General features: G+C 46.5%; 6 protein-coding genes across 6 annotated transcripts; 1 reads left to right on the top strand and 5 right to left on the bottom strand.

Moving 5' to 3' along the window:
- Positions 1 to 517: 517 nt before the first annotated feature.
- TRIVIDRAFT_60067 (uncharacterized protein) lies at positions 518 to 2,346 on the bottom strand (the record flags this gene model as incomplete). The annotated part of the gene is made up of 9 exons (XM_014101850.1): positions 518 to 541; positions 644 to 749; positions 976 to 1,114; positions 1,168 to 1,235; positions 1,348 to 1,395; positions 1,660 to 1,723; positions 1,874 to 1,926; positions 2,049 to 2,206; positions 2,341 to 2,346. Coding segments are annotated over 9 exons (666 nt in total), but the record flags the coding sequence as incomplete, so codon positions are not given.
- Positions 2,347 to 3,855: 1,509 nt separating this feature from the next.
- TRIVIDRAFT_60068 (uncharacterized protein) lies at positions 3,856 to 5,759 on the bottom strand (the record flags this gene model as incomplete). The annotated part of the gene is made up of 8 exons (XM_014101849.1): positions 3,856 to 3,909; positions 3,970 to 4,124; positions 4,192 to 4,322; positions 4,377 to 4,516; positions 4,578 to 4,723; positions 4,789 to 5,043; positions 5,103 to 5,408; positions 5,675 to 5,759. The coding sequence occupies 8 exons, from the start codon at positions 5,757 to 5,759 to the stop codon at positions 3,856 to 3,858; spliced, it is 1,272 nt and encodes a 423-aa protein (XP_013957324.1).
- Positions 5,760 to 6,795: 1,036 nt separating this feature from the next.
- TRIVIDRAFT_28406 (uncharacterized protein) lies at positions 6,796 to 7,764 on the bottom strand (the record flags this gene model as incomplete). Its single annotated transcript, XM_014101848.1, has 2 exons — positions 6,796 to 7,277; positions 7,338 to 7,764. 2 exons carry the CDS (start codon positions 7,762 to 7,764, stop codon positions 6,796 to 6,798), a joined length of 909 nt encoding a protein of 302 aa, XP_013957323.1.
- Positions 7,765 to 9,207: 1,443 nt separating this feature from the next.
- On the top strand, positions 9,208 to 10,567 carry TRIVIDRAFT_29036 (uncharacterized protein; the record flags this gene model as incomplete). The annotated part of the gene is made up of 6 exons (XM_014101847.1): positions 9,208 to 9,252; positions 9,322 to 9,583; positions 9,644 to 10,072; positions 10,124 to 10,230; positions 10,279 to 10,378; positions 10,437 to 10,567. Coding segments are annotated over 6 exons (1,074 nt in total), but the record flags the coding sequence as incomplete, so codon positions are not given.
- A 263-nt stretch (positions 10,568 to 10,830) lies between these two features.
- Positions 10,831 to 11,910, bottom strand: TRIVIDRAFT_29196 (uncharacterized protein; the record flags this gene model as incomplete). The annotated part of the gene is made up of 1 exon (XM_014101846.1): positions 10,831 to 11,910. One exon carries the CDS (start codon positions 11,908 to 11,910, stop codon positions 10,831 to 10,833), a length of 1,080 nt encoding a protein of 359 aa, XP_013957321.1.
- Positions 11,911 to 12,739: 829 nt separating this feature from the next.
- TRIVIDRAFT_149911 (uncharacterized protein) lies at positions 12,740 to 13,945 on the bottom strand (the record flags this gene model as incomplete). Its single annotated transcript, XM_014101845.1, has 1 exon — positions 12,740 to 13,945. One exon carries the CDS (start codon positions 13,943 to 13,945, stop codon positions 12,740 to 12,742), a length of 1,206 nt encoding a protein of 401 aa, XP_013957320.1.
- Between the last annotated feature and the right edge of the window lie 1,226 nt (positions 13,946 to 15,171).

Below are 15,171 nucleotides of genomic sequence, written 5' to 3'. Positions count from 1 at the left end.
TTAGGCTAATGATTGGATTTATAGCAATGACTAGAAAAACACCATCTATTATAAAATATCAATCAGGTCAAAGAGGGGTCTGTATTACTTCTATTTCCACGTTGGCTAAAATAAATTTGGTTGGAAAAAACAGACCCATAACTATCGGGATATTTCTTTGATACTGTACCTAGAGTCCTGCATGCACTAAATGCCTTCCAAAAATGGATTAACGATTACATATCATAGGGTCTTGGCGATATCCAACTCGGCTGTCTCTTAGCCGATTTAAGTGCGGAGGGACTCGTACCATTGGCACCCGAAATGGACTGTGGGAGATAACCCGGGGCAAACTCAATACCGATCGAAGGTAATGTTCAAGACTCCACAGATATCCAATTCCCCTTGAAGTTTATGATAATGTCTTGCTTACTCTCCCTATCACGCCGGAGCGAACATTGAATTTACGGAGGACACTATTCTTTGAATATATATAATATTAGCTTGTATTAATAATAGTCAAAAGTCTCCTCTTTACCTTAGTCCAGAGGCGATTATATAGCTAAAATATAGTTAAATTAAAAATAAGTGGCCTACTTGCTTGTATAGCTTGCTTGCCTGTCGACTACATTTTGTTTTGATATCGAAAGCAGCAGAGATTTACTCTTTGTCCACTATACAGTAAATGAAAATCTGTCTTTGGCGCACTGGTAGCGCCGCTAGTGCATAGGGTAGCTACTGTATAGATAACATGCCTAGCACTATGGGGCCTGTAATAGGTTTACAAAAGTGCAGTTATCTGACAAAAGTGCCAAGGAGATACTAAATTTTGCCTATCATGGAGAACCTTGTCACGTCAAACACCTGCATTGGCATGGGTTGAAGCATCTATTACTGAACCGTTATCTATTCAAGCATGTTGGGATGAAATGAGCTATTTTCTTCACACCTACTCTACACATTGCGCGTCTTTCCCTACTCTCTAAGGGAACTGACATTATGGCAGCCGCCAGGGCAAATACTTGTAAAGGACTCAGTAGAAGAATTTGTTGAAGGCAAGCTCTGTCGCTTCCATCAAACTTGGGAAAGGCCTGAAGAATAGACACCGCCCGCCCAAAGAATGTGAGCGAGATTTCTAAGCGTGTTTTGTCTACAGAAAAACAGGATATTCCTAATGGAGCTACATACCCAATAAAGTATTTCTCGCCCAGGTTCCGTATATAGAGCGAATGGCGCAGTCAGGGACCTCATTCATACTAACATTTGTCCCATTAATCTTATTCTACATCTAAGACGTTTTAAATCTAACCTTCACTTCTGCGGCCAACGTGTGCGCCTCTTGAGGTCTGATCCACTACCTGTACTTACTCGTATAGGATGCCTCTGGAAGACACTAGCGCATCCCTGTCCGCAAAGCTATAAGTCTTTTAGGCTGATTCTCCCAGCGGCATGTAACGCTGCCTATCGCCCTTCACAAGTTTGTCTTAGTGTTACCATTAGGGAACATGGGCGAAGACAAGATGGGATCAGGGACCATGAAATCAGGGACAAAATGGGATAAGCGAAGCCAAGATTGGATCAGGTTCTTGTTTCCACAAACTGTGCGATATGATTGGTGACGGAAGAGATGACCATGGCCCGCTATAATGCACCGGCGCCCCTGGAAGAAGGCCGACTTACGCTAAGGTCACCACTGCTGCAATAAGTACGAATGAAAGATTCCCAAAAGCAGATAGGCGGCTTGCTTAAACATCATTATCAAATGTATCAAAATTCGTATTCCTAAAGAGCAGTAACTAGCACGCCTGAGCATTACGGCGCTACACAACCGACTCAAGAATTCCATCGAATAAGCGGCATGGAGGCCTACGCTTATACGGGGCAGTTTACTCACTGTGATGTTGAGTCGCAAGGTCCAAGGGCACGAAGTATTTCAGGAAAGGAGGCCTACCCTGGAGCTAGCATGCTCATATTGGGTATTATACCAATCGATTCTTCGGGTTCCAATAGGGTCACTCTGCCAATGTCTGGTTTCCACTATTCATTTTCGCCTAAAGAGAATCACTTACCGCATCTCAGCCTTTGTCATTGGTGATCCTCTTCTTCTGAGATTGAAGCGCTTCACCCTGCCACCGTACAGCCGCCGGTCACCCCAAGGGCGCCACGAAGACGAGAAAGAGTATAGAAATAAGAAGTTATCAGGAACATGGAAGCAATACATAAAGCGCTGGATCAATTGCCACTTACCTACCTCACGTCTTCATCCACAAGAAGCACATGCTTAATAGTAGCGTAGGATCGCTTTTCTGGCAGGTTGGAACCGACGTAGTGTAGCAAGAGATACTAAGTAAAGATAGCTACCATCATTATGAATCTGACATATGTAGCCCGTAGCAATCATGCAGTAATTGGCACTCATAGCTGTTATAGCGACGCCAACGTGCGCGTTACAAAGAATGGCTCTGCCCGGATAATTACGGTACAGGCATATTTATGGATGATAACGGGCCAGTCCTGGTGGTGTAAGCCGACGGTTGTATTCCCTACCTAGTAAACACTAGTCATGAGGAGTCTTCGCACTGCGTCGCTAGTGCTAATGAGAGGGGTTGGAGCATGACCTCATGGGCTCGATTTCCACCTTTCCAAAGGAATTTTGCAAGCAGCGAATCACCTCTAAGTGAATGGGTAATTTTGCCCTGTTTGAATCCATTTCGCTCCCGTCTGCTTATATCTCCTGGTATCATGCCCGCCCCTATCTCTGATTGGATTGCCAAAGCACAGAAAGCTGCCGAAGAGGGGGACGCAGCTGATGTTGAGAATGCACTAACAATGCTGGGCCTGGTTTACCACCTTGGATCCTTAGCATCACTAGACGCTACCATCAATGAAAATACTGGCGACACTATCTTACACGTGGCGGCCGCAAATGGACGTCTCGCTGTGATTAAAAAAATTACTACCCACGTATGGAGTCGTTGTCCAGACTGGCCAAAAAGGGTTCAACGCTATTGCTTTGCTACAAAGAGAAATAAGGCAGGGAATACGGCTTTACATTTAGCGGTACGACAGCCTGATATTGACATTGTACGAGCTGTGTATCGATTTGCACAAAACGATTTCCTACCAGGAGATGACAGATATGGACACACACCTGTGGAAGACCTAACTGACCGTATTGATGATGAAGACTTTGGACCTGCGTTAGTGTTACTTATGGCAAAAAATTGCGAGGGACGAGACGCAGCTGCAGAGGCTCGTTGGATGGGACAGGAGGCAAATGCAAAGTGGTGTGAGGATGTGATAGAGCGGCTTGACCCAGAGCACAAGCACCAGTCTGAGGCAGAGGTCAATCGCCTGGGGGACTTTGTCGCTGGCTTATATTCTTTAGAATAGGTACTAAAGCCAATTTTATTCCTTAACACATCAGTGTACTACAGCACTATCAAGCCTCACTTGCAAGGGCAATAAATCCTATTGTAACTACTTAACTGTAGGACTTAAACTTAACCAAAATACTGCTATAAATAAATAAATGTCCGTTTCAGTCTGTTGTGTTTAAGGAAAAAAAGCCATGCCTATACTTAATTTAGGATATATTGTGACTGAGCTGTGAATAATTTACCTTTACTTGAGCGAAGAACACCAGCCAGGAAAAAAAGCCAATTTATAACACGGTATTTAACCAGATAACAAGACGTAGAACTAGTTCCTTAAGTTCGCGATCCAGCCAGCTGTATATAATAAACAATTCATTTTATCGTATTTTGAGGATAATCTCACTCCTTGAGGATAGTCATCGATCCGAGAGATTGTAGCAATGCACTTGAAGATTGGTGAAGAAATTAACCTTCCTTTCTGCTTACTTTCAGATATTTGTTATGCTTCAGTTGCTCTCCTCTTCAGTTTCATGGGAACACCATCCTTGATGCCCTATGTAAGCGCTTGTTGTCATTATAGATATTCCTGAAATCGGGATAAAAGAGGTCTTACCATGTTCATAGCAGCAAGCGGCTCATACACCTTACTGTCATCCGATAATATCACGTCAAACCTTTGAATAATGGCCGTGCTGATAGCAATGGCCTCATAGGTAGCTAAAGCGCGCCCGAGGCAGCTGCGCGGCCCGGCATTCCAGGAATGGTACTCTAAGCGTCAAGCATCAGTTGTTCACCGAAAACACTATCGTTGCATTTAGTGGAGGGGATAACCTACTGAACGGGCTATAGGAGATACTTTGTCCATCTTCTTTAAACCATCGGTACGGGTTAAAAACAGCGGCGTCTTTCCCCCAGACTTCAGGCATTCGGGCAAGCACGTAATTTTGGTAGCTAACGATATCACCTCTACTTTCTATTAGCGAACATCACTGCTATCACAAGTAAAAGCCAATGGCTTACTTTTTTACGTGACGAGGTGGAATACCAAGCTCGGGAATTGCAGGCAGAATATCATCTCCTGCGGCTTCCATTTGCCCGGCCGGAGAAACAGTATCAAGGCGAGATGTTTCGTTCCACATGGCGTTCATAAATCTCATCTTCTTCAAGGTCAAATGTCAGTACTTTGTATCAGTAGTTTGGTTCAATTGGTGGTGCCATTACCGGTGCATCCTCATACGTGAGGTAGTTGCCATCAACATGAAGCTCCCTAGCCTCTAATCGGATCTTCTTAATGGCGTCAAGATGCTTATTGTCTTGGTGGTAGATCTCTTTCATTAACCAGGAGATGCCATACGCAGTTGTATCACCTATGGCAGACGATAAATTGTTAGTAGATAAAAAAGCTCTCAGCTTTTAAGCTCCAGTGACTCACGGCCAGCCGATAGGAATGCAAACACCATTCCGCTCAGTTTGTACTTATTTGTTGTCGACTGCAGGAAGAGGTCAAGCAAGTCAACTCCCAAGTCTGGATTAGGTTGGTAACCATTCTCCATCGCAATGAGGCGTTTCTCAATAAGTTTCTCTATCTGCACGTAGAAGAGATCCACAGCTCTCTTGGTAATCTTGTCATCACCCGACAGTTTCTCGGTAATTTTCCACAGAGGGTCGCGTCTTCTTCGGTCAAACACTGCCGTATGACTACGTCAGATAACCGAGAAGCCTCAAGAAGGAATAGAAATAGCGTACGAATGGTAGCCTGGTCCAATGCTTCAATATAATCCGGCATAGAGTCCAAAACTTTTGGGTCATCTGAGAGAATATCTCGGGCAAGCTCTTCCTCATGGAAAGCAAGCCTGAGGAATAGACAAAACATAAGACGTCCCATCAGCTTTTGAAAATCAAATTCCACCTGCTTGTTAGCAAGGTTGGACAAAAGGCCCATAAGAATATCAAGCCAATGATGAACAGACTGCGTAATGTGAGTTTCAAAGTTTCGTTTGGTAAACGCTCGAGTTGCCGCCTTGCGCTGGAAGTACCATTCTTCACCATCAACTACAAAAATACCAGATCTATGTAGCCCATCGAAAACATGACGTGCAAATGCACCACGAATATAGCCATTGCTATTATGCTTTTGGATATGCTCGAGATATGTTGGATGGTTAATAATGTGAAGACGGAAGAAGGGTATTGTCATCTCAAAAGCGGGTCCGTATCGAGTATAAAGAGAATACCAAGCTTTGCAGCTCGCAGCGCCGTGCGTTTCAAGCTCCTCGACATTACCGCGTAGGAGCTTTCCTTTTGGACCAGAAACCCACTCCGAGTTGGCTGAGGGTGGTGTCCAGAATGCCCTGTGACGATATGTCCAACAGATACCTGAAGATGCGGCCTAGCATTAGACATCATTGAAACCTAGTCTTGGATTTCTGAATATGAACTTGCCAGCGATCACAATTGTAAGAAACGCAGCCGCATATTCAACAACTGCAAGCACCGATGACTCTCGGGGTAGTATGATGTGTTTGAGCATGTTGCGCGCACAGGTTGGCTCAGTGTTATCGCGTAGCTACAGTAAATAATACAGTCGGTTCAAGCCATTCGATCGTTCATGTCCCCTCTCTCTAGGGTACTTGGGGAAGCCGTGTCACTTTATATTTTCCAAGCCAGCTCGAGCAAAGGGGACGTAACACGGACGTAGTACAGCCAACCCTCAGGCAATCTGGGCTCCATCAGTATCCTGTCCGGGCTAGCAGACTTGAATCCAGCCATTCTACCCCGCAACCTTCTGCCTGGAATTAGGCTAACAGGCAGTTGCCACTGTAAGGAGCACATAGTAGGACACTACAGACTCGCGGGAAATGGTCGGAATCCATTATTTGGTGGGGGAGCATAATAGTGCCCCAGTATGAGTTGTGTATGGCGCACGGAAAGCATAACTCATTCGACTAGAGAGGCAGGACCTCCGCGTTTGTTCTCGTTGACTTGGCGTGGGTTCGAAGAGATCCAAACTCCGCTTGGAAATTTTATGAGTTGTGGGACCGCCAGTCAAGAAAACAGAAATTGATGACCATGCCTGAGATAAAATTCAGCATCGGGCTCTTCTAGGCCGGAAGGAGAGTGGACAAACTGGCACTTATCTGGTGTTCAACTCAGGGAAGAATAGAAACGCAGTCCCTGAACAGCAAAATATATACGACTACGTAAGAGTACGATGCATAGGAAATATCAAAAGAATGAGTGATGGGCTGAGGTGTAATGGTTGGAAAGTAGATGGAGGCGGTGCTCGCACTAGGAGCTTTGACTTAACCGTGAACCTTCTCAAGCGTACGTTAACCTCCATACTTACATGCGCTAAGATGCAGATATTTTACTACACTGGTATACTTTTTTGTCATATTATTCATATTCTTAGCTGGCTTCTACTGTTCAACCAAATAACTCACATCTTGTATTTAAAAAGCGGTACCCCTGCTATCCCAACATCCACTCGGAATATTGAGCCTCCATAGCGTATGCTTCTTTCATCACTTCCATCCTCATCAGCTGCTGAAGTAATTAATAGCTCAGTACCAACAAATTCCACGCAAGTAATATATCGTGTTGGAAGGCGGATCTCCCCTACCACACTACCATTGGGACATATCTTAAGCACCCGAGACTCGCCGTAAATTGCCTGCCATATATTTCCCTCCACGTCAATACGGAAACCGTCTGGTTCACCGTTGCCCTGGTGATTGTAAAAGATCCGCTGGTTTGATGTTACGCCTGTTGCTGGATCGTAATCACGGGCCAGGACCTGTCGTTTTCTCGAGTGTGTCCAGTACAGCGTCTTATTATCAGGTGACCAGCCAATAGAGTTGGGGGCATTGATACCCCTCTCAATTTCCTCTGCATTACTGGCACTAAAACACCAAAGGGAGCCTATAATCATCTCCAACTGTAAGCACTTGAGTAAAGTTTCTTGAGAAGGGACGTCCATACCTTCATAGAGAAATTCTCCCTGTTCGAAATCCGTCATACTACCTAACCAGAAACGACCATTTGGGTCAGCAGCACCATCATTGCTGCGAAGACGCTCATTGCTCGGCTGACGGAAATACGCAACCATTTCGTAGCTACCCGACTGACGGTCCAAAATGGCAATGCCATATTTAACACCGATAAGGATCTTGTGGTAGGGGTCTATGCCTTCAATATCGGATGTTACTGTAAGAACAGTATCAAGCTGGATGAGCGGACGTAAGGGGGAGCCATCAACCAGTGAGACAGTATGGAGCTGCCTCTTCTTAACATCGACGAAGCGCAGCGAATGTGTCTCCTCCTCATAAAAGGGACCCTCTCCGAGAATACAATGAGTGTCCAACCAGGGCTTTGCTACTGTCCATAGTTCTCTGTATGTCACAGTCATGTTGTGCAATTTGAGCTGCGCACTGCCGTCCACAGATTGGGGTAATTTTACAGCAAACGTTACTCTGGAGGCTGGGCGTTTCTTTAATAAGGGCCATCAAGACAATGCTCCTGCTATACATATCAATCCAGCTTCACCTCTTTCCAGCTAATCTAGGCATATATGCAATAATTGGTAATCTGTCTCATTGGAAACCTAGTCCTCCTTCAAACCGGTTGTTGGGGTTAATCTGTGACCCAATTTTAACCACCAATGTAAGGAAGTTCCGATGCGGGGGATAGATTAGGGTAGTGCAGAAAGCTGGGGTTTGATACAGAGACTATGAGAATGACTTCAGAAAGAGGAACTGGATTCCGCGAGTCAGCTGACACCAATGTGAATTTCGTTGGCGCCAGTGGAGACTAGCGCTCAAATTCAATGGACCAGAAACATAAAAGGAATGCTTCTCCGTAAGCATGGGCTGGATCAGCGTTTGTGAGCCATTTCAGGTTTTCCGTCTGACGATGTCTCTTCGCCGGGGCATTGGAGTCAAACGAGGCTGGTAAGATCTGGAGATATTCGAGAGCAATATGGGACACGAATATACTATTAGCTAACACGAGATAGCGAGTTATGCCGCGAGACCCACTCTAGATGTAACAACCCACCCTCATTTACAGACGATTCATGGAAACAGCCCTTGATATAGGTGATAAGAAGAAGCCCAGATGTAGTCGATGCACGTGGCTGGGCAAAGCTTGCATTAGAGAACCGGCGTATCGGTTCTTGAACACCAGTGAAGGCAACTCGGACATTCAGGGTTCCACTCTGGAGGGAAACCCTTCCTTCAAGTATCCCAGAAACCAGATTTGGGTTGAGACTCCGAAGGAATGTATGAACAAATCCTTTGATCATACACCAACTGTCGTAGACCTGGCTAGTGTTGACTATGATACAGTACAATTTGTGTTCGAATTTCTTGACAACTCTGGTCCGAAGCAAGGTTCGCAAGATCTGAGTACTGAGGAATTACTTTCCTCAGACACAGTCTTTAGCAAATCGCCGTACCCCTCCCCGTCGTCTTCCCAAGCGTCTGCTCCAAGTAGCTCTTATTTTGGAATAGCAACTTCTGCCATTCATGATGATGATGAGAGCACACATAATGGTGCTCACTCGGCCCAAATATTAGTAGGCGTTAGAAGCGATGGCCACTCTACGCCCCCTACTGCGGAAAGCTTATCATCAACGGTCTTGAATACTTGCACCACGAGTCTTCAAGAAGCTGCGTCAATATCATTAAGTTTGGCTGCAGAATGTGCAGCCTCTTCGGATTCTTCTAGCTCGACACCTCAACAATATCCTCAGTTTCCACAAAGACATAACAATCCACCGGCACTCTCAGCTTTATATAGCAGTTCAAAAACAATATGTGAAGTGACTCCATGGCGACTGAATGGTGCTGATGAACCCATGTTGCTACGATACTTTGTCACAAATCTTTCTCGTTTTGTAAGTGTATTTGGGAATTGCATTAAGGGTAAGGCTATCGATAGAATAGTTGACTAATTAGCGTAACAGTTCGACTACTGTGACCCAGAGAGATCATTCTCAACCACTGTCGTTCAACGCGCTGCAGAATGCCCGACCTTATTACTTGCTATTCTGGCTGCCTCTTCGCGGCATCTTAGCCTCACCAGCGGATACGATTCTTATATTGCAGATCAGTACCACCGTGAATGCCTCTCCCTGCTAATCCCTATGCTTAATGACCAAACTACCCTATTGGACGAGGCTATTTGCGCTGCCACAGTCATTCTACGTTTGTATGAAGAGCTTTCCGGTAGGCCATATATATCTATTTCTGGCATACCTTCGAAACTGATGTCAGCAAATCGCTTAGTGGCCGTAGTTGGAAAAGATACTTGCAGTCACCTATTAGGTACTCACATCTTTGTTCTTGCTCAAGAGTATCGTACATCAGGCATTCGCCAAGCCGCATTTAGAGTGGCCCTTCGACAAGAAATTAATGTCGCATTCTGTACAAGGAAGCCTATGAAGCTACTGACAAAGTACATAAATGTTGATCGCTCTACTGATTTAAAGAGTGATTGGGACTGGACAATTCATATTATTGTTCTCTGCGCAGAAGTTTTGAACTATTGCTATTGTAACATTGCGCAGGATCCTGCACAGGCCTGGGATGAACTCTCTACAAGAGCTGAGGACTGGTTACGTAAGAAACCAAAGTCGTTTGAGCCTCTTCAATGCAAAAACTCGAATTATGGCGACCGAGTATTTCCAGAAATTTGGCTCTTAAATGACTGCCATGGTAAGAGAAAAGTTCTATTATAGTATCTCATCTACTGACTGATAATTATAGTTGCTGGTCATATTTATTATTTGATGTGTCATATACTCTTAACGGCATATAACCCTTCACAACCACGTCTCGGACCGGAACGGGCCAAAGCAATGCGTCTGACTGATGTAAGTATATCCAGGTATTGGTATAAATAGTTGTTAATTGATCCACAGGATATTATAAAAGACGACGTGAGGAAAATATGTGGTATCGCCTTGTCTAATCCGCATGCAGAACCATCGCTGTTTAAAGCCTGTACTGTGATCCTACTATGTAAGTTAATCAATATTTATGGGCCTACGAAATATATATGCTTACTATGTGAGGTGAGGTGGCGATCTATTTACTGATAAAACAGAGCAACAAGCCCTCCTGGATGTACTCATCAAGACTGAAGCCGATTTCGCATGGCCTACAGCGAGTTCGCAAGAATATCTCAAGAAACGGTGGGATTGGAGTTGACTTGAGACTATGAAGAGATCCGAGATGCACTCAAGGTAATCATCAGAAATGTTTACTTTTTTAACACTATATGCAAACTCTTCGAATAACCCTTCAATACGGTGTCCATCACTGTCTGCGACCTCCGAGAAATCCTTTAGGGGTTCAAAAGAGTGGTATGAATGCTGATTAAGGGGGGTGGTTGTATGATAATGTGCTCTAGAGATTGGCAAATTTGTTGACGAGTGCTTGAAAATGGGCACATGTTGTTAAAGAGCCGTGGATCACTGAAGTAGCTCTAGTGTTTTTTGTTGTTTTGCAGACTCCACTGCCGTGTCGATTATGCGCTGAGCGGTGCGACAAAGGGCAGGGTCGAGCGGCCCGGATATCGGCGTGTTGGTTTCTTTGCAATGGAGCACATACTCAATCGGATTGCGGAAAGGGCTTTTTTGGACATCCACCGGAACATTGATAATTTGCCGCTGCTCTTTTGTCTGAAGTCCAATATGAGGCTCAAAGTCATAGCTTGAAATTGTACCTCCTGTCCCAACCACAACAAACCCGCACTTGGGCTGGGGCTGATGGGTCCAGGGGTCAGTAAAGGTGCCCCAGCGGGTCTCAAACTTGGATAGTCCGGTGCTGTATCGGCAGACGGTAACTGAGTGCTCATCGACCTCGAGATTCTCGCTCGCAGATGTTATGGACGTCACTGTCAATGGGGCACGTCCGTTCATAAACCAGGTTCCCAGCGTTGCACCGTAGCCGAGATAGTCCAGCAGAGACCCGCCGCCAGAGGCTGCCTTATACCACCAAGATGTCGGCTTCTTTTGCTGCACTTCCTCATCAGTGACTTCGACCTTGTCAGCGAGGTGATAAAGGGGACCGCGATTTCCGTCGTAGAAATGTACTTCAGTAACATCACCAATCGCTCCTTCATCAATCAGGCGTTTGGTCGTGGCATGCACAGGATACCATCTCAAAGGCCAGTTGATTGCAAGACGTATGCCGGCTGCCAACATGGCCTTGATGATGCGATCAGCATCTTGTAGGTTGGCTGCAAACGGTTTCTCCATCAAAATGTCTACTCCATGACTGCAACACTGCTCGACAGCGATGGCGTGATCAGCCGTTGCCGGACATAAAACGATGAGATCAGGCTTTGTTTGGCGGATGCACTCGTTCACATCAAAAAAGACTGTCTCCGGTCTGATGTTTAGCGCCGCAATCGTGTCCTTCATTCGTTCCATATCGCGATCGCAGATGCCGACAATTTCCGCGTTGGGATGATTGAATGCATGGCGCAAAAGATCGCCCATGTGCATATGATCAAAGTTGATTCCCACTATTCTCCATGGCGGCGCCATGGTGTATGCTATTTCAGTATTAAGTATCGAGGGATAGTCGAGTTATGAATAAAAGGGCTAGGATGGAAGACATGGAGGGCTGAGAGAAGCATTCATTGAGCCAGTAGAAGGACGGCTATTATACTAAATCTCTTTGTTTCCTGATAAGGCAACCCAGTGCTGTGTACTCCGTACTGTCGTTAAAGCTTCCGTTAGCGTTTTACCCAAACGGGTGAGTAGTAAATGTATGCTGATCGGGCTCTGAGACCTAATTCGGCGGCTTATTTTAGTAGATTGATATCCATATGTACGTGTAATTAAATCTCGCAGACAGAAGTCTCATAGTGAGGCATGTATGGCTGCAAGACTAACAGATGCATCCATCCCGGCTTTGGGCAGTTCTAATGGAAGGTACCCATTCCACCCACAGGGTGGGCAAATAGTTTCTGGAGACGGTTGCTAAGAAGCCATTTGGTATTGCCATTCTATGATACTTGAAAAGAGATCACGTATCTAGTACTCTTCAACAACGACTTCAATACAATATAATTCGTTGGCAATGTGAGGAACTTGCGTCAAGTGAGGTGCCTTGACCATATTTGACATTTGACCATGATGAGCTCAGCCGTGGTTGGCTATCTAGTTACGCTACGGATTTAGGAGATGAAATGTGCTAACTGTTTGATGAATACATTTAAAGGGAGCAAATCAGATGTAATAGGGAATATTAGGTAGTATAACTAACTACATTATAACCAACACAACTGAGCCGTGTTGAGTATACGTCTATTTCCTCATCGATCCGTCAAGGTTCAAACATTTGCGTGCGTAGAGATGCCAAGAATGCTCACTAACTCTTGAGATGAACATCTATAGGCTTACCATCAGCAGCACACTGGTATATAGCCAATAGGACAGCGTAGTTAAACGCAAGCCTCCTAGCTGGCAAGATAACGCTATCGCGACCGGCAACTAGGTCAACGAATGCGAGCAGCGGACGACCGTGGACTTCATCCCACCCAAAAGCAGGGAATTGCTCCAGCCTCTTATCAACTTTGCCCGCCACATCCACGTAGTGCATCAGCTGGACTGAATCGTTCTCAAAAGGAGGACACCACTCCCAGGACAAGCCACCTGTCGAGCCGTCAACGTTCAGTATCGATTGAGATTCGCCGTGAAATCCGCTCGCGCGCTCAAAGTCTAGTGCTACCGTGGCACCATTTTCCAGTTCCAGAGACATTGCTGCACCAACGTGCGACTCCACAGTGATATTACAATCAGGCGGATCAGCTCCTGTTGGTGGTGCGGCGGTATATGCATGGTGGACATGCACCGCAACAGGGCGTAGGACGTCGAACAGCATCGAAAGGTCATAGACACCCCAGTCAAAGGAGATGCCGCCGCCAGCTTGTGTCTTGTCCAGGAACCATTTGCTTTCCGGCTGGAACTCAATACCTGGACGGATTCGAGGGTTCCGGTTAACCAAGCGTGCGTGATAGGGAGATCCAATACCCCCAGACGAGACAATTTCCCGGGCGCGGCCTAAAGCGTCGTTGCACAAGAACCGGACGCTGCAGTCACCGAAATGACGACCGGTATTGCGGGCAGCAGCGAGCAAGTCATCGAGCTCAGCTTGCGATAATGCCACTGGCTTCTCGCACAAGACGTGCCTCTTGGACCGGATGGAAGCCAATGCCGCCGAATGATGCAGCCAAGGAGGCACAGCAACGACGACTATATCGCGATCCTGTGCCGGGGAGCTAGCTAGCATCACCTCTGCGTCTTCAAACACTTTAGCATGAGGAAAGGCTTTTGAGAAACTCTCACGGGCCTCATTTGAGGGGTCGGCAGCAAACAGCTGGTACCTGTCAAGTTTCTTGGCTGCAGCTGCGTGGAGGCGTGCGATGGCACCAGCCCCGAACAGATAGATCCTCCACGGAGCTTCCAAATTACCAGTTGGTTCCAAGGCAACAGGCGATAGAAGTGGCTCAAGGTACTGGATCGCCAGTTGATGGGCTTTCACCCCACTGAGTTCGGCAGGTGTTCCGGCTTCCATTGCTAATTCAATAGTCATAAGGGACTTGACGTGGTTCTTTTCCAGATGTTTAATGAGCGCAGAATAATCTATGTCTCCTGAAGAAATGGTCTCGCTCCAGACGCCATTCACGGACTGTCGCAAGTGGAGGAGGCTGATCCGGTCGGCATACAACGTGATGATATCATGTACAGCTGTTTGGCTATTTCCAGCGCCACGGTAGACCCAGTGTACGTCCAAACAGAGCCCAACTGACGCAGGATCGGAATTGACCATCATGTTGTGAAATTCTCGAGCGCCTCCTTTCATCTCCGGGTCGTGCGTATGGTAGAGCAAACGGCTACCGGAGGCGGACAGGGTTGCACCTAGCTCCTGGAGAGCAATGCTCTGTGTATGCAGTTGAGCGTCCGTCTTGAGCGCCCCTTGAGGGAGCGGGTCGGGGTTGATGATGAGGTTGCGCACTCCAACAGCGCGTAAGGCGTCGGCTATCTCAAGAGCGTTTTCTGTGGCGGCCTTGGCGAGTTCGGGCTCGTGGAAAGCTCCAAAGACGTAGGCTGTGTGCATCTCCAGACCCTGCCTGGCAGCGGCATCAGCGACTGATTGGACTTCTGATGCGCTGCGGAACGCGTGCTCCCATCCACGGACGCCGGCAATCTTGGCCTCAGCCATGGCACGGTCCAAGTCCCAATCATGACCGTCGCGTTCTGCCAGCAGCGTCCAGCCGTAAACGTTGGTTGCGAAATACATGTTATAATTAGAGCTAAGGTATCTTGCAGCAAACTACATCCGAAATCGAACGAGAACTCGAAGAGATGCTCGAGGCGATGTTAAATACTCAATCGATTCATTGGTGTAAAAAGAGTACCGTATCCAGTCCAGCATCGGCACCAACCCTTTGCTCAGTACATCAATATACTAACCGCGCTCACCCGAATACTAGGTAGGCTGCTATTCTGTCATCTTGGGACGCTCTGATGTTAGGGCGCCGGGAAGGGTTTCCTAAAGCGAAACGCTATCTCCATGTTGATCACATACAGTATGTAGTTCAACTATTTAGCGTGGAAGCCTTGCCCCAGACGCTACTGTAGCTTGCCCTGGGTGGTACTTTACCCCATGATGCTAGCTTGCCCCAGACGCCAGCATTCTTCGGGAGCAAATTTTGGGTGAGCTTGGAGGAATCAGGATCCGTCTCCATAGGAAGCGCCTAGTAAGGAGAGACATTCCGACACGTGGCCGGGCCTCACTAC

Source organism: Trichoderma virens, assembly GCF_000170995.1.
Source record: "Trichoderma virens Gv29-8 chromosome Unknown TRIVIscaffold_6, whole genome shotgun sequence".
Classification (NCBI taxonomy): Eukaryota; Fungi; Ascomycota; class Sordariomycetes; order Hypocreales; family Hypocreaceae; genus Trichoderma; species Trichoderma virens.
Note: the sequence above shows the minus strand (reverse complement) of the source record. Positions and strands in the feature narration are given on the sequence as shown.